The sequence below is a fragment of the Harpia harpyja genome, chromosome 11 (assembly GCF_026419915.1).
Source record: "Harpia harpyja isolate bHarHar1 chromosome 11, bHarHar1 primary haplotype, whole genome shotgun sequence".
Lineage (NCBI taxonomy): Eukaryota > Metazoa > Chordata > Aves > Accipitriformes > Accipitridae > Harpia > Harpia harpyja.
In genome coordinates, this window is record NC_068950.1 from 13,302,732 (window position 1) to 13,325,744 (window position 23,013).

At 41.5% G+C, this 23,013-nt stretch overlaps 1 protein-coding gene and 1 long non-coding RNA gene across 2 annotated transcripts; one reads left to right on the top strand and one right to left on the bottom strand.

Moving 5' to 3' along the window:
* Positions 1-2,220: 2,220 nt before the first annotated feature.
* Positions 2,221-10,147, bottom strand: PTGS2 (prostaglandin-endoperoxide synthase 2). Its single transcript, XM_052802160.1, has 10 exons — positions 9,908-10,147; positions 9,318-9,434; positions 9,063-9,206; positions 8,453-8,596; positions 7,891-8,072; positions 6,971-7,054; positions 6,544-6,790; positions 5,288-5,574; positions 4,989-5,136; positions 2,221-4,838 (listed from the first exon to the last, which is right to left on the bottom strand). Exons 1-10 carry the CDS (start codon positions 9,957-9,959, stop codon positions 4,432-4,434), a joined length of 1,812 nt encoding a protein of 603 aa, XP_052658120.1. The 5' UTR covers positions 9,960-10,147; the 3' UTR covers positions 2,221-4,431.
* Positions 9,955-21,832, top strand: LOC128148385 (uncharacterized). Its single transcript, XR_008237278.1, has 3 exons — positions 9,955-10,042; positions 17,006-17,143; positions 21,545-21,832. It is a non-coding gene; the product is annotated as an uncharacterized LOC128148385 (long non-coding RNA).
* Positions 21,833-23,013: the final 1,181 nt, after the last annotated feature.

Sequence of the window (23,013 nt, forward strand, 5' to 3'; positions counted from 1 at the left end):
AGGAACAAGTGATGTGTCCATTCCCCTCTACCCAGGTTCCCTCTCTCCTTCCTCCCCTTCCTGCAGCTTGGTCAAACTACCTGTTGACTTTTCTGGGTTGATGCCAATAGCCAAAGGAGTATTTTCTTGCAAAGCAGAAGCCATTTGTGATAGAAATGTCTCCTGAAATCTGGGTAAAGCAGCTGCCTTGGGAGCATTAGTGCTGCAGTGTAAAGGTCAGCGCATCTCCAGCGAGTGTATCAGAAGTAATAAACCTGGTCAGATGCCCACAGGGCTCCGACTCAGCGCCTGTAAAGACCTCTTATGCAGTGAGCAAGTGAGCAAATGACGTACAGCAAAAGCCCTCGGTAAAGGTGATGGTGTACGGTGACCTGCTCCCAAAGCACAGACCGCTTGTGCTCCTTGATGGACTTCCCTCCAAGGGTATGACTTAAACGCTGAGCCCCGCTCCTTTACCGCATTGCCTTGGGTGAAACAGTTACCTCAACCCAGGCTGGAGAGCAAGTATTTCGCAGGGCACGTTTCCTCTGAAGAACATTCTTGCCTTTTGTATCATCAGGACATGCCCCTGCTCAGAGGGAAGGAGGAGCTCTGCCACAATCAAGCTATCTATCTCATCCATCCTGTGCCAAATCCATCCAGACTGGCCCTTCCCTAATTAGGGCAGCAGTCACTCGAAACACCTTCACCACGGATGACCTCACTGCTGCCTTCTCACTGCTGGGCCTCCCTGCACAGTGCCTCGCCATCCTGGCGGCAGTGGCCAAGCCTGTCCTCCTCCCGCTGAAGCGACCAGTCTTGTCTTCACTTGGTCCCTCGCTTAACTTTCCCTCAAAACAGAAATGTCAGAAATGAATTAAATTGTAGAGTGAATGAGTTGACTGATTATTAAAGAAAAAAACCCCCTCACATTGCTCATAGACGGTCTGCACGTGCCTCCATTCACCCACAGCCTCTGCATGTGCCCAGGAGAGGAACTGGAGTGATGCTCTTGGAAGAGTCCTCAGGACGTGGCATTTTGGGGGCTGAAGATGGCCACTGAAGTGACAAGGACTGAGTTTTAAGTTGAGGAGAGCTGCAGGAGATGTTTAGGTGCCTGGGTACAATAGGAATGTAAGGGAACTGCACACTGGTGGAGATGGAGAGGAGCTACACAGCAGAGGCAGGAGGACTGTCATATTCTCAGGGCTGGAGGGCCGTTGGGAATATAGAGCTGTGGGGCACCAGGATGAGCCTTGGACCAAAGAGGATTTTGGGTGGTTGGAAGGAAGGTAACTCTGGGTAAAGGACTGTATTGGAGACAGAAGAGTGCTTGAGGTGACATTTGGTCAGTGGCTGGGTGGAGGTGGTAGGAGTCAACTGAGGCAGTACAGGGTGCATAATCCCCTTGGTTGTCTCCTTTACAGCTTCCCCTTGTTTCTTATCAGAGATGAGAACATAGGGAAGAGGCTGGGTGGCCTCAGAGGTACTCCTTGTAGGAGAGGAACACATTTCTGCCTGTTTTTACTAGGCTTTTGTCCTAGCCCCACTGCCCATCTTTCCAGCTTGCATCACTCTTTGCAAAGTTAGTCAGTAACTGTGATGAAGATAAGAAATCAGGACCCTTGTGTGAAGGGAAGGCGGTTAATGAAGAAGGGGCTGTCACAGCTTCAGAGTTTGCTGTCTGACAACAGGGACAAGCTACCACTGCCGAAAACATGCTCAAGTGCAAAAGCCTCAGCCAGTAGTTGCTTGTATCCCAAAGCAGTTTCCCCTTCTGGAGTACGCTAAGCTTGAAGAGAAACACCTATGGACTGTTCTTGCTTGGGAAAGTCCGAGCACTCAAGAGTCATGAAGGGAGGTTGGTTACACCAACGTGGTGGTGTGCAACTCCAGTGTTGTACTTCCCCTCTAAAGCACCTGGGTACTCAGGGGATAGCACTGCTGACATCTTTACTATGATGAATAGCAGCTGGCTTCTCTAGGGGTGTCATAGCAAGATCCGTTTTCACCGGTGACCAAAGGGGAAAAAATGACCATATTTGGATGATTGAAGTTACAGGCATCTTGGGTCTGATATGTGAGAGAATTTAACACTGTTAGTAATTACCTGGAATTCTCTAATCTTAAGCTGTCAATCAGATGAAAGAATTGTTTCATACTAGAAATTGCTTAAGGAAATCACAAACAAATGAGCCCACACAGGTAATGTTTTCAATTTATTTATATAAACAACTGCATTTTAAAAACATTCTTGTCCTACAAAAATAAAGTGAAAAACAATTCACAGAATTTTAAATAAATAATCTCAAACATACACATTTATCACGAGCAACTTGAACCCAGCCAAACCCAGCAGGTTGGGTCACAGGTAAGTGACTGTTGAAATGTGGCTGCAGAGTACAAAATGCAGAGTGAACAGGATTCCTTTCTGAAGTGGCTTATAACTCAACTCAAATGACATGGTCTGAGGAATTCCTCTTTACCTACCCCAAAATAACTAGATCTGTCCAGACTTGTCTCCCTTTGACTCTAAGCCAAACACTTTTCCTTGTTAATGGCAGAAGGGCACTCTGAAGAAGTGTGTTCCAAAGATGGATCTGAATGACAATTACATATTTAACAAGTGTCCAAACACTTCTCACTTATTATCATATACAATACAAGGTTATTGAAGTTTCTCCGTTCTTCATGCTTCAAATAGAAAAAGGAAAACAAATGCCCTTCTTTAGCCCAAAGCATTCATACCAAAGACCACCTCAAATCAATCACTGGCATTGATCACTACAGGAGATCTTGATTCAGCTATTCACGCTAACAATTACAAACTTACACAGCATAAGGTAATTGACGTCTCTAAACAAATCAAGAGAAAAAGAAGTCACAGTCAAACTATACTACTGCCAGAGCTGTTACAATGCACGAGCCTCTACAAATGTTTGAGAGATTCAGATGAAATAGAAAACTCAAGTCCTTTTCCACAAGTAGTCAAGGAATTTTGGGCAGGGACACAGAATATCAGGTTGCTGCTCTATTCCAGTCTGAAGTGACTTTTTCTTTTTACCTATAGTTCCCCAGCTGTTTTTATGGGAAGATCATCTTCTACATTTCCTCTCTAGAAATTAAAAAAAGATACCCTTGTATGCAAAGTTTGAAGTACTGTTACAAGATCCTGTGTAACTTATGTGCCCAGATGAGACTAGATATTTTAGTGCTGGATCAGGACAAATATGTCTAGGAGATTTTGTGCTAGCTAGCCAGTTTTAATTAAGCTTAAGCCACTTACTCAAAATGCCTCTGTTTATAAGTTATAAACAAAACATTATCCCTCCTCCCCGCAATAAACAGAACTAAGTCACAAGTATGGCTTGCATACATAGACATAAGCTACCTTCAAGTCTTGGTGCCTTGAAGTTTTGCTAGATCCATTCTGTATTTGTTTCTCTGCTGTATATTTTTTACACAGCTTCTCAGTTTTCACTATCCCCCAATAACATCTGTTTTAGGTACACAAAGCTATACTATAGTCACATCCTTAACTAAAGCTATACCGCCTATTTGTCCTTAAAATGACAGAGATTAAAGTTATATAATCAATTAGACCAGAGAACTACAGCTGTGAAAAGAATACCAATACTTTGGACCAAGTTAAAGACCTCCCCAAACTTGCACAATAAAACATCTGTATCAAAATACAAGCAGCCTTGTATTGCAGCCTGAGAGTCAGTTATTTCTAAGCTCAGTACCTTATCATCCTCTTACACAAATAATACTTCTGCGACATATGCTTCAAAAACAAGTAGGAACCAAGAGACATTCTATTTTCTTTAAAATAATTAAATTAAAAAAAGTGTAATGCCACATGAAAGTAGATTTACACATAAAAACAAACATAAGTTACTATACAAAGTGCCTTATTTGTAATAAGGGAGAGGTAGTATCAACAATAAATGCAATGCATTTTCTGACTTAACATAAATAAGTGAGTCTCAAGTATATGTATTTTCTGTTAATCTTGGAGTGGTCATACTGAATTCATAATCTTTTCTGGCAGTTTTCATTAAGTCAAATTTTTCTTGTACTTTTAGTTCAATGGTCTGCTTTCAAGTTTAAGAAGTTGCTAAGGCAATAACTGATTTTGTAGTGTTATATGACCTATCAAGTGAAAAGACAAAAACCCACCAACACCCTTTGTCAAGTATTAAAACAACATTAAAAAAAGTTGGAACCTTTGTCCACTTTGGAATACATAGTTCTGTTACAGAAGACTTTAAACAAGGGATTCACCACTGTAGAGCTCCAACACAGAAAATCCCTTTTGTAAATGGAAGCCTTACCTGAGTAAGGAATCTAGGGCAACCCCCACAAAGAAGATGCTCAAGTTTTTTTTGTTTTTAAACACTTTAAGCCATAAATAGAATAAATTATATAGTTAAATAAATAGATGGATTTTTACAACTCAGCAGATCGCTCTTTCAGTAGTAGTGTGGGGTTGATATCTTCCATTGCTGTTTTTGAGGTACTAACATTAATAGTTGCCTCTGTGGGTTCAGGATTTAAGATGTGGAAAGCAGTGAAAGGACAGCCTTTCACGTTGTTGCAGATGAGCTTCTGTAAGGAGGCAGTATTGATTATTTCAAAGCCCACTTTTCCACCAAAGGTGCTAGGCTTCCAGTACTCAGGGGAGCAGATAGCATTTCCCATCAGTCCTTTCAGAGAGAATGGTGCTCCAATCTCCACCATTGTTTCACCAAAGATGGCACCTGGTCGTGGCTTTTCTACGAGGAGGCCTGGGTACAGCTCCATAGCATCAATGTCGCCATAAAGCTCTTCCAGTTCAGCTGCCATTTCTTTTTCTCCTGTAATTATTGATGAGAAAAACCATAAGTAGAAAAATCCTATTTTCATTGCAAGACTCTCTTGTTCAAGTTCAGTAATAGCACTGCAGGACTCTGTCAGCCATTTTAATAAAGAGGCCCTCGTTTGTCAGAAAGGATGAAAACTGTTACCTGTAAGTTCTTCAAATGATTTGAATGGTTTCAACATGAAGCGTTTCCTGTATTCATTCAAGGACTGGTATCTCATTTGTCTGCTTTGGTCAATTGAAGCCTTTGCTACTTTCTGTACTGCAGCAGGAACGTTTTTCCCACCAGCAACCTATTTAATAGAGATGAAAAGTAGTAAGATCTCCCAGTAAGAGTCACGAGGAAGTTGTAACTTTATAGTATATGATTAGTTTTTGGATAGCTTTATTCTACCCACAGTTTATGTCTCTGTTGGTTCACTAGCAACTTGAGAAAGTACCTACCCTGCCAGCGCTTTGCTTGGAGAAAGACTTCACCATATGGGAAAGGCCATGTTCCAGCATTATAGAGTTGTTGTAGAGGAACTGCTGGAAAGTGTACTCCTGGTCATGTATCTGGAAAGTGTCAGGCAGAAGTGGGTGCCAATGGTAAAGAGTATTGAATTCAGCTGCAATTCTGTTCTGGTATTGAAATCGCTGGCTGAACAGCAGCTCAGGATCGAACTTGAGTTTGAAGTGGTAGCCACTCAAGTGCTGCACATAGTCCTCAATAACTATCTTGATTGTCTCTCCTATTGGTCAAAGAAACAGAAGACAATATTGGTACTGGTTCACTGAGAAGTTTTAGGTGGTTACCCTGCTGAGAGAAAACACCATTTCTGAACTGTTCTAAAAAAATACTGTAGTGATCAGGATAACACACACTTCAACATTCTGTAATCTTTTGTAGAAAATAATTGATGTATTTGATGTGACTAAGGGGTGGAACAGTACTTAAGATCCCAAGAGTTTTTGGCTGTGGTAAAGTAGCCTGCTTCCCCCCCGCCCCAAGATAAGCTTCCTTGTATATACCACAGAACAGCACACATGAGTATCTACATTGTGTGCAGCTATACCATACTCTTTAGGATAAAGGGAGGGGACAATGAAGAAAGTTGGTATCTGAAAGTAACTCTCAGCTTCTGAGCTGCTTAATACAATTGTCTTGGTTTACTGTTTCAGTCAGTTTGGGCAAGGTCTTTTCAAGCTTAGCGTACATCACCATTTACATAAGACAAAGTGAACAGACAATTAGACAGAAGTATTTAGAATTACATTTTATATAACTTCCTGAACTTTAGACTTAATCACAGCCTTTCTTTTAAAGCATACCTGAACTGACCCAACCCCAGGAGAAAAAACCCACAAAAAACCCCACAAGATCCGAGAGTCTGAAGTCATCTTGCCTCACATGCTTTCTCTCTGAGAAATGAACCTTGGCTTCCTGCCTTTTCATTGCTTTCAGTTCTGTTTCCCTTAGATAAGGGAATTAAGTATCACTTAGCTCAGTTTTCTTCAGTTCTGCCTTTAACATAGCTGGGAGGAAGCTGTATCTCAATACAATCCCAGTGACAGGTCATGAAGGGTCAGATAGGTGCCCTCACACACCAACTTAAGTAACAGCTTTCCCTCTTACTACACCTACTGCAGCTGCAGTAGATAATGGGTAGAAGTGTCAAGCTTGCGAGGTTAGAGTTGCACATAGTAGGAGTGACACTCACCTATCAATATGAGCCTACTAGTTTGGAACAGCTGCTCATCATCCCACTCTGGATGCTCCTGTTTCAGGATGTCACAGACCCGGTTGTGTTCCCTCAGCCATATTGTAGCATACATCATCAAGCCTGGGACCAAACCGAACACCTCCTGCCCAACAGAAAACTGCAGGTGTTCAGGTACATGAGGAGGGTAGATCATATCTGCCTGAGTGTCCCTCACTGTTGGTGGATACATTTCTCCGTCAATCATCTGCAAGGGGGAGGGAGAAAGAACAAAGAGTTGTAAGCTATGATGCTTATGAGATAAGCTATATTGACTGTGTCTGACTTTAGGCTTACACTTTAGATCAACTACACCATGCACAGAGCACTAGTTTTAGGAAGTATATGTCATCCAATAAGAAGGCAGGAGTTTTGAGATAAGACATACCTGGTATTTTAGCTTTCCATCCTTCAGAAGTCTCAGTTTAAGTTGTCTCTCCAAAGTCTCTCCGTAAATATGGTTCAAGTCAACCTACAAAATAAAAGCATTTGGAACATGAAGCCAACCCGCATTTTTTGCTATTTTAGGATATGTCCCACTTCTATGGATGGCAACAGGAGTTCATCCCTTAGATGTTTACTTTTTAATTATATTATTATTACCTTGTAAGTATCACACACTGATATTTAAGATGAAGCCAAATTATTTCCTGGCAACTGGAACCATCTCTGCATGAGAGCAAGTTGTTAAATTGACTGGCAATTTAAAAGGACTCTGTTTAAAGTGTCAGCAGCTTTCTATTACGCAGACAGCTCTTTGTATATATACGCATATTTTATAGCTTTGTTTTAGACATACACATTACACTTATATTGAAGAACTTTGTTCAAAGGCTGCCTGTTTTGTAGATAAAGATCCTAAATCCAAGCCTGCTTTTGAAGTTCTTTTTAAACTAAGTCTCTTCAACTAGCAGCACACGAGATACTTTATAGTGCTGGATACAGCTCTTTGCAACTGACAGAAAGAGTCCAGAGAAGTTCTGGATACTCGCTAGATCTAACATGCTTTAAATGAAAGCAGATTCTTGGTAATAATAAAAAGAAGTCAGAGATCACTGTGCAGGTATTTTAAATAGAACCACACGCCTTGCACAAGCAGTTCTGACCCAGGCAGAGATGCTATCAAGTGCTAGAATTTTGCCTAAGGAGAAGATACAGAAGGGGTAAGCCCATCAGTTCGTGGCAAACAGCCTTGTACAGTATGTGCACCAGCGTTTGCATACCCTGACAACCTGTAAGATACCATTCTAGCTGCTCAGTAGCTCCTAAGAACTAAGTGCTGTGTTCAAGTTAGACTTATGATCGTACCCCATGGCCGAGAGCTTTGGTGAAGCCAGGTCCTTTCTTGTGGTCCGTCTTAAAGAACTGATGAGTGAAGTGTTGGGCAAAGAATGTGAACATCACATTTGTGCCTTGTGGGTCCGGAATAAATTTTTTCCTTAGCAAAAACTTCTCCACAATCAGCTTGGAATCTGGGAGCTCCTTCTTACCTGTGAGAGAAAGAAACAGTGAGATATTCAAGACAACTATGTTTATGCAATACTTAATTTTGTTCCTAACAACACAAAGGCTTAAGACTTTCAATGTATTACTGAAGGATAGCAGCATACAAATAAAGGGAATTATCTGCTTTTCTATGGTCACTTTCTTGATTTTATTGGAAACTTCCAAATTCCCTTTTTAGCATGTAACTCAATAACAAGAGCCAGAATACTTGTCTTCTCGGTCTTTACACAGTGTATCCAAAACATGGCTATTCAAGTTAACTACACCGAAAACAGGTTATAGACAAGCAGGTCTCATGGTATTTTCTAAGAAGACAAGTAGAAATTCTTAGAAGTGAGCATTATGCATCTGGTTTATTCCTTACCTTTAACACCCATCGGTGTTGGACAGTCAAGTCCTACTGGTGGAAGGCTTCTTGTGTAATAGGAAAGATTGGAATAAGCTTCCCAGCTTTTGTAACTATAATCACTATTGTAAGTTGGTGGGCTGTCAATCAAGTGTGATCTTGCTGAAAAAGAAAGAAGTATTTGATTTTTTTTTTAACTGTACATTTTAGTCTCAAAAAAAAAGAAGTCACAAGGCCAGATCTTTTCCATATATTTTGGCAGCAGTTGCATTGACAAATTCCAAATATATCAGCTACTGATGTTATTCAGTAACTGTAATCCCATTTAACAGGATTGGGTCCTGGATTATCAGCTGGATCAACTATTAACATGAGCAATTTGGTGCAAAGGTTATGCTAGCAAAATCATGGATTCTACTAGAGATCAAAGCAAAATGCATTTCCATTTCAAAGCGTGTTTCATACAAGTCCGCATCATGAGGAAATCTTAAATTTTGGCTAGAGTGTTTTTACCTTAGTGCATTTTAGATTGCTAACTTTATATACAGACCAATCAAGTGCAATATTCTAGAGTCCTACAAGCACCTTCTGCCAGTCAAGAGGACTAGGTGAGAGAAGTCCTACTTACACGTTAATACATATCTCATAATAGCATCTCGTAAGAAGGGAACGTTGTTGATGATACTCCAGGCTGCTTCAAAGTGGGTGAGGATGTAGTGGACAGTATTCGGCGAAGGTTTCAATGTTAGCCTCAGCCATGTGAAGAACTCCGCTGTGAACATCAATGGAAAGATTATTGTAATTTAGCTATTGAGAATAATCTACAATCCTGGAATTGAATTCTCAAATTTCATTTCCATGAAAAGAGATTTAAGATACTTACGTGTTGTACAGTTTTCTCCATAATATCCTGTCCGTGTACAGTCGCATTCGTACTGATCAAATCCTGTTGTCATGCATACTCCTCTGTTCTGACAGGGGTTTGAACAGCAAGGGTTGGCTAGAATGAAACCAAATGCTCCGATTAGCATCTTATATGGCTACACTGGTATTCTCATCTTGCTAAGCTAACTTTTCAAACTTCGGTAAGCAATGCCCTGAAGTCTAATGCTTATCAGGAAGACAACAGAGAGTGAGCATCTATTCATGCTAGCCTTTGGGCTACAACAGGTAATAGTTATTAACAAAAGCATAGGACTTTGTCTGCGTTTCCTGACAGCAACAGACCTCTCCTCAGGAGGGCTGGATTATCTCACACAGGCCAACGGAGGCCTGACATCCTTTCTACCACACATCAAGTATTCCAGAAATCACAGGAGAACATACAGAACATTAAAAAAAATAATAATAATAAAATTAATCCATTCCGCAGCTCAAAAGAACAGAAAAGAAATCCCCATCCACGGTCTGAAGCACCATCCACCCGCGGCCGGACCCGCTCCTGCCCCCGGGAGGGTAGGGGACGGGACTCACCTGCGTGGCCAGCAGCCAGGAGAGCGGCCACCAGAGCGCAGGGCAGGAGCATGTCCCGGCGGGGCTGTGGCTGAGCTTTCGCTGCGGCTCAGGCTCTGCGGGTGCTCGGCGCCGAGAACCCAGTGCCGCTCCCAGGTAGGCGCCCGCCTATTTATCCCTGGCGCCGCGAATGAGTCACCCCCTCTCCGCCCGCCCGCCGGAAACTATCACGAAATGGGGGATTTCGCTCCGCTGCGCGCCGTCCCGCCCCGCCGCCGCTGCCCGCTCCCAGCTGCCGCGGGCCGGGGCCCTCCGCCCGCCCCCGGGTGCCGTCACGCTGCGGCGGGGGGCGCTGAGGTGGCGGCGGACGTGAGGCGGCCGCCATGCCGCCGTCATACCTCAGCCGAGCCTCCGCCGCGGCGGGCCGCGGTTCTTCCAGCCGGGAGCGCTGGGGGGCGGGCGCTGAGGGGAGCACCCGCCTGGGGGTGGCTGGGGGTGGCCTGCTGAGGCCCCCCGTCCCTTTGAGTCCCCGGCTGCCTCGGCGAATGGGAGTAGGAGGAGGCGCTTTCGCGGAGGCGGCTCCTCAGCGCCCGGGCTCGCCCTATCCCCCTCGGGGCCGCCGGCGTCTCCTCAGGGCAGGGCGGCGGGGAGCCTGCCCCGAGTTCCACGGCGCTTCCCGGCGGCTCGCCTTGTGCCGAACGACTCGGGTGCCTGGTGTCCAAAGAGGTGCCAAAATCTCCCCGCACCCCCAATCGTCCCTTTTCCAAGTCATGTTTTAAAAATGCAGCTCGTTATCGCACCTGCCCGCGGTGGGGCTCTGCCGCCGGCGTCGCCCCGCGCCCGCGGGAGGAAACGCACGTTTCTGACTGAAAAGCGCGGTGGAAACTCACCCGGCAGAAGAAATTACACGGGCACCAGGCACCATACCATCAGTGTCCTACTGACGTTTGGGTTCCCCCCTGTGTCTGACACAGCATTAGGCGCTCTCGGGAAGGGGGGGTGTAGATGGTTAATGAGGTAATTTTGATATTAAACAGCGGTTGGAGGACTTTTTTCTCCATATGCGCGAAATGGGGCTTGCTGCAGAGCACCTACGTTGCAAATGAATGTGCACGGAGGGGAGAAATGAATACTGAGAGTATTTAATTTTATTTCTATATGTTTGTGTTTCTGATGAGACCAAATCCCGTTATTGGGCGTCTTATTTTGAAATGACCAGTGACTTTTCCCCAGCATTTTTGCTTTAAAATACCCCCCACCGCTCTGTATAGTCGCTTTGTAAACACATCTTTGCTCATTTCCTTCACATGCTGCACAGATTTTGCCATTTTAGGATGCTTTACCTTTTTGTCATAGATTATTTTTTTAATCAGTACACTCTACTACTATTTTTAGTTTTCATTGCGTGTGGAAAAGGTATTATGAAATAAGTTGGATGTAATGCAGCTGTGTAATTCTCTACAGCGTGGTGCTGGGGGCTTGCTGCGGTCTTCCCATTGCTTGCACTTTCACCCTTGATGTCAGCATTAAACACCAAAAAAATCCATTGCTGTTTCAATAAAGATATCTTCTGAGGTTCAATGCTGATTGTGTTTAAATTGCAAATCGGTGACTTCACAGAAAGTGGGTTTGGCCCACTTTAAACAAAATCTTATTTTTGGCCCAGAAGAATTGTATTGTGGTCAGTGAATAATTTGTATACATCAGCAGTAGGTCATCCTAGATGTTTTTAGGGAATGTTGCATGAAAGTCTATAATCACATGATTCTTCTGGCATAGGAAAAGGCATATATTATATATTTATACATTTACACACATATGTGTAAAAAAACTACTGGCCTTGGTCATCCACTTGAAGCAGAGGATGACTGTCGGGAGCCTGTTCCTGCAGGTCACTGCAGGTTGTGGCTACATGCAAGCCTTGTAACTGTTGCTCAGTCTTATCAGGTGTGAAAAGGGGATGTTTTGTTCTGCATTACAAGGTGTCATGAGCCAAATCATAGAATCATAGAATCATAGAATCATTTCGGTTGGAAAAGACCTTCAAGATCATCGAGTCCAACCATTAACCATGCCCCCTAAACCATGCCCTGGAGTACCCTGTCCACTCGCTTTTTGAATACCTCCAGGGATGGTGAATTAACCACTTCCCTGGGCAGCCCATTCCAATGTTTGACAACCCTCTCAGTAAAAAAATTTTTCCTAATATCTAACCTAAATCTCCCTTGCCTCAACTTGAGGCCATTTCCTCTTGTCCTATCTCCAGACACCTGACAGAAGAGACCAACACCCACCTCACTACAACCCCCTTTCAGGTAGTTGTAGAGAGCGATAAGGTCTCCCCTCAGCCTCCTCTTTTCTAGACTGAACAACCCCAGATCCTTCAGCCGCTCCTCATAAGACTTGTGCTCCAGGCCCCTCACCAACTTGGTTGCCCTTCTCTGGACACGCTCTAGCAGCTCAATGTCTTTCCTGTAGTGAGGGGCCCAATGAAGCACTGGTAATGTCCAGCGGAACAGTGTATAGAAAGGGGTGCATGGTATGCATAATGCAGTAGATGAAGGGTCTGGCTTCATAGATTTTGTGTGTCCATTTTACACTGATTTTTTTCTGTCTTACAAAGCTTTTATTGATGCTGTTAGATAATAAGACTTTACCGAAAATGCTAGGCAAGTGAGATGTTACATTTTAACACGGTGCATTGGAAAATGTAAATCCAGAAAATGTGTCTAGGGTGTAGAACCAGCAACATTAAGGGGAAAACTGAACTAATTGTGGGGAGCTAGAGAATTACCCCCAAAATGACAATACAAAGCTAACTATGCTGATTTGGAGGACACTGGGGATACAGGTAGACAATATTGCTTAAAGTTTTCAATTATTATAAATAGCCAATGTGCAAAGCAAGCAACAGGGCAGAACTTCAGCCTTGGCAGAGGGCACTTCTCCCTGGGAAGCAGCACTTTTTGCAGCTGAAAAAAAGTCAGCACACTTCACCTTCCACCCTACCCTACATACAGTGCAACATGAGCTCTCTGTAAGTGTGTTTTTGATTGGGGAAGGTCACTTGTGCACCTGATAGCTGCAGTATAACTGAAAGGATTCTTCAGCTTTCCAAGATGGAAAATCAGGGAGATATGATAGTGCTGTTTTTCTGAAGGCTGCCCTTCCCCACTTGTTGTTTTGGGATTGTCTATCATAAAGAACTGGTTCTATGTTGGAACGGGAATGTTTCTTAGAAATAAGTTTGCTGTGGCAGGACTCACCACCAGGTGGAGATTTTATCCATCAACTAATAAGTGCTCTTTGTTTTTGTTTTGTTTTGTTTTATTATTTTAGCATATAAACGATCTTTGCAAAAAGTCAATATTATTTTTACTTTTGCGATAGTTATTTTAAGTACCCTTTGGTCCAGTTGAAAGCAGCCTGTGGAACAGAGTAGCTTCCTCAACCTCAACATTTTTACATTGGCTGAAATTTCTGGAGGAGGTGATTCCCTGAAAGCTGTTTGTTCCTCTTTCTACTTTAGGTTTAACTGCATACAAAAGGTTGCATATAGAATATATATCGAATTCACACCTCTTTGCTGAGGTCAGGTTACTGTTTCCCTAAGGCAAGGTTTCAGGACAGTGTTGGCAGAAGATACAGCAATCCATAACGACTGACATGCTTCAGTAATGCCACTGAAGGAAGGGGGGGCGGAGTGACAGAAGGGAAAATGTCCCCCGGCACTGGTGCTACTCCATTTTTGCACTGACTCCTGAAAATCCAAGGCAAATGCTATTGTTCTAATAATAATGATTTTTCTGAGATGGCATTTGTGTGGAAGGGAGATTGAGGCTTTGCAAAGCCCATCGCGTGCCTTCCTTGCAAGGCATGCACAGCCTTTAAGCACAGTTTTCAAAGTAACAAAATCTTTCCAGCAAATGCATTACCCACCTCCCACCCCAATTATTTTCATTCATTTTATCTGTAGCTATCGTTCAGTGGGAAAAATTAGTAAATTCCTCAATTCTCATAGGGAATATTTGCACCCCTGAAGTGAAATTTGGCTCTGCCATTCTGGGACATTTCTTAACCACTGCACATGGCAATTAAGTCATAATTCTATACATAGTGGAATATAAGCTCATACAATTATTTTTTTTTTCCTCAATAGTAGGTAGAACCCCACAAGACCTGTTTTTGACAACTTTTAAGGAAGCCAAAAGTGTCCAAATGCAGAAGGATTCACTGAGTATTACTGCCCTCTTTTGCTGGATGTTTGTTTCTTATTGTATGACATGATAAATGATGATGTGGAGCTTATTTTTGCTCTTACTGTTGAGATGATACTCTATTTGAGAATAAGCTCTATTAATATAATAATTTACAATCCAAGCCACATAAAGCTCTGTTTTGTAACTGAACTTTGCAAGGTTAAGCTGTCATTAGAAATTGTTACATAAAAGACAGGAAAAAAAATTGGTAATTTTAAGTAACTTGAATATAGAAAGATAAATGGATCATTTGGAATACTTTTTGTTCTTCCAAAATTTCTAATTGTAGCTATCAAAAAAATGGAATTGAACAAATACTTGAACCACCAGATTATATTGCGCTGTTAAAAAATAATTTAAAAAATGACTTTGTCATCAGATGCATGGGAATAACTCCCAGGGGCTTTCATTGCAAGCCGGCTGCTGTGTATGTCAGAGAAATGTGCTAAACTGAAAGGCAAGATGATTTAGAATTTATAATTTTCTGGGGGGAAAAAAATAAAAGTAAACACAAGGTGTTTATAATATTGCCACTTTATAATCATAAATTACCTCCCCAAATTGGTTTAAAAATCAAATAGAGTTTTTAATGGATTTTTGCTTGTCTGTTGTTTTCGAGCTGTCCTGCCTTTCTATACTGTCTAAGAACTTAAGGTTCTTAGAGAGCATGTGGGTTTATTCTTATTTTGCATCATATTTGGTGAAAATAACAAAATAACGTACCTTTAAGTTGTGGACCTTTTAAAATTGTGTCCTTAGTGAGAGGAAGGATTTTGTTGCATATCTTAGAGTTAAAGTATCCCTGGGAAGATTGCTTTTCCAGGAAAAAAAGGCGCGTCCTCTCACTAGTTCTGCTCACTGCTGAGTTGATTGCAGACTACGCGTTGGAGTTGAGACAAAGCGGAGCACAAGTAGCTGTCTGGATGCCAGGATGATTTTGACTTCTGCCAAGTTTCACCCGCATACTGGGGTGTCTGGCCACTTCCAAGATAATGTTGACTAACAGAAAGGCTCTGCCAGAGCTGTGCTGGTGTGAGTATTCTGTTGAGAGAGCATGAGACTGCAAAGGCTTCTTGTGGTCCCCAGTGAGGTGCTGATAAAGTGAGCTGACCATCTCCAGTAAGCACACAGTATTTTTCTAAAACAGTGAGCAGATGATGCACAGTATTAAATAAAGGCATATTTCTATTCATAGTTACAAAGATCCACATGAGAGCCTTGTCAGGTTTATGTTCACCACGGGCTCAGAGGTGTAACATGCAGTCTATGTATCCATCACAGCTGCTCCAAAGAAAACGTGGTGTTTGTGACACATGGACAGAAATGTGAGTGAATATTTATAGGTACTTTATAAAACAGAATGAAAGAAAAAAGATTTTTTCCCTATCCATTGTTTGCATTTGCAGGTTTCTATGGAAACTGAAAAATTGTCCAGCCAATAGATTGTATAGGATCCATGCGTTATGTGAAAAGAACATTGGTAAAGCAAAGACTCCTCATATCAGCTAGTTCAAAGGAGTAAATGTTATTGAAATCATTGGGGTTGCTTACACTTAAACTAGCAGTGAATTTATCCTCCAGCCTTTTTAATATGTTTCCAATGCTTTCCCTTCCATTGTGATTGCGGGAATCTCGTCGTCATCTTTAATAGTGCAGTAATTTCCTGGCAAGCGAGCCAGTTTTATTTCTTCAGTCTGTACTTTTCTGCTCTTTTGTTGCAAAATGTGCTTAATCTGAAGTTTGCTATCACAGAAAGTTTTAATACATTGTATCTGAAGTGAAAACACACTCCAAGGCTGATGGGTACAAAGATACGGTAACAATTCTGCATGTTCTGAAAATGTTCTTGAAAATCTAAGGACCTTAGGAGGATGTCAGTGTCTTTAAGCTTCTTTTGCTGCCTTCTGCTAATCAGAAATGTGTTAATAAAAGTGTTCAGTTATGTAGTTGATTTAAACTTTTATCTAATCACCCCGTGGTTTGTCTGGTCAGGCAACCGGGCTGCCAGTTCTCTGTCTCTTTACTCTGTGTCCTCATGGAGCACTCCAGTCATTTGGGTCCTGGTTTCATTGGCACCCCTAGGTTCTGCTGGGAAACAGAAATAGTCCATTACCTGGACTTAAAACAAGGGAGATTTATTTATTTTTCCAGGAAAATCACATTAAAAAGGTGTCTCATTTGCGGAGTTTCTAGACTACTGCAATTTTGGTATTGTTGTCTGGAAGACAAAAGAAATTTGTTCCAGTCAGAAATATGTATGAATGTAGAGTATGTGAGATCTGGGAACTGGACTGCCTTGCACTCAGTAAAAATACCATGGACAGTGATTGGCAAGAAATACTTGTGCATGGGCTCTGGCTCCCTACAGAGACCTGTTTCAGGGAGACAAGGAGCCTGAGGTTGAGGTGGGAGGTCAGTTAAATGGGTAACTATGGACATTGATCATTGCTTAGGAAAATGGGAGTATACCTTATTATCCAAATCAGTTTGGGTTGGGTTTTTTTTTTCCTCCTGGAATTATCCAAAAAAATAGTGTACAAAATATAGGCAGATAGCATAAAAGGCTACGGTTGATTTAGGCAAGACCTGAGCAAGTTTGGGTCCTCCCTTTTTTTTTTTTCCCTTTTCAAAGAAGCTTACCTTTGCACTTCAGCTACTGAAGAAGGCACAGAAATCCACTGCTTGTGTTTTATTTGGAAGCCAACCAGAGTTTTGGGGGATGCTTTCCGATATGGAAGATTGTCATTTCTATCATTAAAATGTGCTTGGAGTAAACTCTGTTCAGGTAACTCTTTCCATGCTTCTGTTTTTATTAATGTCTCTGAGTTTAATCAGTTTAATCCTCTGACATTCTTGACAGATTCAGTTAAGAGTCAAAGGCTGGAGTGAAACTAAGGTGAAAAGAGTGACTTTATATCAAATTTAACCAGTGAGACAAGATGTGAAATGAGACACCTGTACACTTCATCATTCTGCATCATGGCCAGGTTTCTCCCAGGTAGGCCTGTTTGCTTTGCAAATTCTTTGCCAGTTACCTGTATTATAATGTGGCTGTAGGGCATCTGCACACTTCTTGATACATGGTAAACATCAATTTGTCACAAAACTGGAGAGAAAAAGAACACAAGAATTGCTCATTAATAAGAGCTGAAATTTGAATCTCTGCCTTATCCAAAGCAAGGTTGAGGTCTTTGCTTTGAGAGGTGACTAGACATCGAATTCACATTATTTAAATGAGAGTTAATGAATGAAGCCTCAGCAGAATGGCTTCCAGAACCATGTGTTTTGTTTTTCAGATTAAATGTATTAGACAATATTATTCTTTTCCTCGTTTGCAAACTTGGTAGTCACAAATTCAGTCCTGCCTGACTAGTTCCTGAAAAAACAAGCCCTAAATGACTTAAACTCAGCTCAAAGCACTCTAGGACGAACTTTTTCCAAGGAGTGTAGATGAATGGAGTATGAAGCACAAGATTTTTATCCCATATGATAGTTCGAGTTTGAGGCAGAGGCTGACTCTGAAAATTTCATCCTAGCTACGATCTGTCCCATTTTTTTTAGGTGGCAAGATCTTTAATTTCTTTTTATGGTGAATTTAAAGGAAAAGGCCATAAACATAAGCTATTAGTTTTTGGCAGCCACAGTCTGGATCAGATCTATGGAATTTTTTTTTATTTCAAATAATTTTCCAGAGACCTTGTTTGAATACACTCATCTATGGGGTTTTCTTCCTATTTGAACTGTACCTATTAGAATGAAAAATATTTTTCATTGTTACTTGAATGTAGAAAAACAAGTTTTCTTTATTGGCAATTGGCTACTGAACTTAAACTGTGAACTTCTCTGCCATTGTGATTCAGTTCTCTGGGCTTTTTTTAGCAGAGCCCCTGTTTTTTTCTCCATGCAGCCTCAATATGTTTTGTATTTCCTATTTAGACATTTGATCACAGTTAGCTCTGAAAAATACGTCATGAGATTTTGTAACTCCCTTATGTAAAGAAGCATCAGCTGACATTTTATCTGCTTTTTGTCATCTCACAAAACGGCTGTAACTCATACTGGGGTAATTGCTTCTGTTATACCATTTATAGTAAGCATTGTGTATCAAAACAATCAAAAGGCCATCTTTCTATGGAAAACCTCCACAGAAAATCCATCCATAGAGAGAAGATTTGCAAATATTATGTTCCTTACTGCAGATGCTGGAATTTTCTTTTAACTACTTCCTGCTTAACTTTTAGTTAATTCTTTGGTCCAGTCTCATGCTCTTTTGTTGTGCAGCTGAAAGCTTATGTGTTGTTATGCAGCAAATACCATACTTTGTAATTTTCCATTGCTTTCCAGCACGCTGACATTAACCTGGATAAAGGACACTGTAGTAGGCTTTACTGATTAGAAAATTGTTTCAGCGTAATGCTTTTTTACATAACACACCTGTTTGGGTACTGAAGTTTATTTAGTTTTATTCATCAGTCCCTTTTCTCATTCAGTTTACAGAAAGTAAATATTATTTCTGCAAAGAAGAGATTATTTTTTTCTACAAGAGCACTTACCACATCAATTTACAACAGTGCAAAACCTGGTGTTCCATCTAGTAACTTCTACTCTGCAGGGTTTTGTAAAGTTTTCCAAGAATTCATAGTTTTGTTAGGTGAGGTGCCTTTAGTCACTAAGAGAAGTCCACAGATCCTGTAGGTACAACATTCATAGGTGTTTTCATCAAATGCTTAACTATAAGAGCTGAACCCAGGATGTGATACAAACGCTTCTTTGCCACGTAGCTGAAACCCAGTCTTTTGTTATGGAGATCTATATCATATCTCAGATACAATCACTTGCCAAAGGAGAAAAGAGGAGAAAAGCAGCAGCACTTTAGCATAAACTGCATAAACCAAACCATGATAGGGTTTACTGAACAGAAGATTGAATCTAACTCCACTTAAAACATTTATCCACATATATAACTACATACACTATATATATAGTCTGCATATATAACTATATATATAATTATATATAAATCATCTGTATTCACAGAATATTATGATCAAGCACTTAAAAAAAAAAAATCGCACTGCCTAAGTGTAGCTTATGTACTTCTTCTAATGTAGACTTTTGTCTGATGGGATGCTGAGTTTTTTCCTGGAAGGCTTGGATGTGCAAGGCTATGCAGAATGATACAGTTCTGTGGGCACTTACAGTCTATAAAGGTATGTGATTGCCAGTGACAGTGCAGAGATGGATTTATTAACTCAGGCAGTTCATTGTAAACTTCTGTCCTTAAAGCAATGCTTAATAGAAGTATTGGGATATTGTTACAATCTTAAGTACACGAGTATAACATCTCATCATGATTTTCCACTCTCTTAGCTATGGATGAGTTTTCACCAAGGTCTAATATATCACAATAAATTTTCTATATGTGAGGTTCACATGTGAATAATAATTGTGAAAGCTTATGCGTACAGTGCAGTAAGACTTTCTGTTAGGGCTTTTACATCTTCAGTATATGATGGGACTTTGGTGATCAACAGCAGAATCTCATGATACACCCACAGTACGTATAGTAACATTCAGTGGAGATTTATTTCGGTGCAAGTCTGTGGAAGCGTGAACTGTCCTCAGCTTGTCCTCCAGTTTTGAAACGCTGCTTTGTAAGTATTGCAAAGGTTGCTGTGTTGGTTGCTGTGATGCTGCTGCATTTACTGTGATCAGCAAATTACTTTTAAAGTAACTCCATTGGGGGTTGTAGTATGATCAAGCGCAGCTTGTTAAGTAACGACATTCAGTGCTTTGAGAAGGGGGCAGCTTTACTCTGCAACTTCTTGTTGTGAGCCTTCACTCAGTGCCCACAGAAGAAGATGCCATCAAGGTATATTCTTCATTGAGGACTACATGTGGATTAAAGTATTGGTATTAAGATGTTGAGTTCATTAAAACTGACTCTAGCTCTTCATAGCTGGGAGGCTGGAGGAGTCATCTGGTGGTAGACAAACAAAAATGTTCCATGACACAGATCCCATGGCAGCCCTTTGGGATGGACAGTGGACCGTGCCTGCACAAATTATAGTAATAGCTTGCACCAGGGTGGGGAGGTTCCTGGAGCAGGTTGTGCCCAGTGCAGGCTACCCAAACTCCCAAGTCTCCTTTCTAGTCATCTCCATTTCCAGAATTAAATCAGGAGTGTTTTCCAATATTCTTGTAATGGCTTGTCACTTTGCCTCACTTCCAAAATACTCTTACAATTTAAAAAAAAAGGAAGAAATTAAGAAATAAAAGGGATGAAATTATATTAAATGAGCTGGTTACTGGTGAGGGAAAAGGACTAAGAGACCAGATAAAAACTCTTCCCCATGATCCTTTTCCTTAAAAGGCAAGCAAGTGAGTAACTTGCTGTAATTATTCATGGTTACCAGTGGGGACTGAGGGCACTTTAAGAAGTATTGTGAGTTAAACTACTCAGGTTGCAACAAGAGTTTTAATCCAGGAAGATTCTGCCAAGAAAATGTACAGCTCAAGAGAGAAAATATGGAGAAACTTCTGCTTTTTTCAAAGGAAAATTAGATGAATGTGAAGCAGACATCACATCATGTTATGTCTTGCCAAGACATATGACTCTAAGCAAAGGCAAATAATTTAGAAATTGTTCAAATGCTTTTATGCTTTTTGAGACGGCCAATTATGTAATGGCGTAAAAAACTGGCTGGCTCGCTGGGCTTAAAAGCAAGCCTCTGAGGGAAATAATGCCATTGCGATACTCATCAGGAAATAAAGTCTCGCTGTTTTTAATTTCTTTTCCCTAGAATTTTCAATTAGGGAAAAAGTATACTGATCAAAACCATAAAAATAGAAAATAATTAAGGAGATACAAACACTGCAATGGCTGTAAGAGATCAGAACCACAGCCCAGCTAGTTTGTTATCTGCCAGGGAAAACATCTGACATTTCCTTTTGGTGCTTGAGCTGTGTTATAGGTTACAGCCCATGTGCTGTGAGCGGAACGTCCTGCACATATTGTTTCTATTTGTGTATGTTAGGGAACCAGAACCCAGCAAACTGCTCCACTGCAGAGCACCTTTTACCTGTAGGAATGCCCCTTTACAAAAAGCAAAATGAGGGAATACCTCCTGCAAGGATGTTTTCTCAGAAAAGGATATGTGTTTATTTGTGCCAGATACTGAATTGTCAGCATACAGGTTAAACAACTAACTCATGTCTAGCTGGGCATCTCATTACTGTTTGTAAGAGTAATGCATATGATCTTGTGAACAGTTTTTATTGTACTCCACAGGATTTCGTCCCGTATCATGAATTTTCATGGTGTTTCTTTGTGGAGCAATTGTAAATTTGGTTTAATATTGATATGACTCTCTTCCACTATTTTTCTGTTTATCCAGAGGTGGTCTCTAAAATATTTTTGGATTTATTTCTCCTCCTAACCTTCAGCAAAGAGAAGATAAATCATACAAACCCAACTGAAAACATTTCAGCTTGTCTTGTTCAGTTGTTTCCACCAGCTGTGGAAATTCTGTGCTGGTGCCACTCTGTGCCTTGCTGTGTGCTCCTTACAGGTAGTTCATTAAGCAAATGAGGGCTTTGCAACATGTTCTGGCAATGCATGTTATTTTGCGTTTTCATTTCACATGGCAGTTTTCCTGGCATTGTTTTGGAGAGAGTTGCCAGAGACCTCGGGCCAGTCAGCCCTCAGCTTTGGCTTGAGGCCAGGTTTGGAGGGAAATAGCAGGGCGTATTTCACCATTATGGAGTTCTGTCTGGGGAGCTAATTTTGTGCTGGTGCCCCCAAGGAATTGTTGCTTCTTTGAGCCACCACCAGTTCCTTTGAAGTGACTTGTTCCAGACCATTGCAAAGGCTATCACAATCTTGTGATAGGCCTTCAGTGGTTTCTAGGTCAGCGGATGGTGGCAGGGCCGATGGGGATTACCCTTCTCTGCTGGCTGCAGGTGAGCTTTTCTTCTTTGCCTGCAGCTCCTTAAGACTTACAGCTCTTGCTGGAAAAAAAATGCCTGACACTCTGCAGTGTGTGTCCTTCCTCTTTACTTGATTTTTGTAGGGAAGGGCCACAGCTCCTATGCAAATAGCTCCCCCATGGCTCGCTCCAACCACAAACACAACTCCCGTAAGGCTCCTCCACACTATCTCCTGGACTTAGTGAACTCAGGTGATTCTGGGTCAGGCCCGTGGGCATCTCAGGGTAGCTGTTAATGGAAGTGTGGATGTGGCAAGCGAGACCTTGTGAACTTCCTCTCAGTGAACTCATTTGAAATAGTTGGCACGCCTGCCTGTATCAATTAAATATGGAGCATTTCACGCAAAGTAGTTCTTAGGTGTGGTAACTTAGCTCCTGGGGATTTTGAAATGTTTATAGACTTTCCAGAGGGTAGGAAAGAGGAGAAATATTTATGTGTAGAACATTTTGTCGTTTCACTTGGCTGGTAAGAATGGTTAGCCCCCTTGCCCAAGGCTCCTTATCCCCTGCTCTTTAACACTAATGAATGTAAATGACATAAAGGCAGTACTGTGAGAAGTCACATACTATTGTCACACTATGACCAATACTGAATGGGGAAGAAAAAGCCCAACAAATGGAAAGCACTTTGCACAGCAGGAATTACTGGGTAATCTGGGTAACATCCTTTTTCTATTTGCTGCACTTCACTGTGCATACAGTATTATGGTATCAGTTGATTTGTTACCTGCTCCCAAACAAGTCTCTGCAGCTCCCAGGAGATTTACATTGCAATGTTTTGGATACTCTACGAGTCTTATCCTGGGGATGGAATATTTTACTGATTGCCAATTACCTGGAAGTCCTCCTCAGCACAAGGCAGTGTAAGATTAATGTGAAA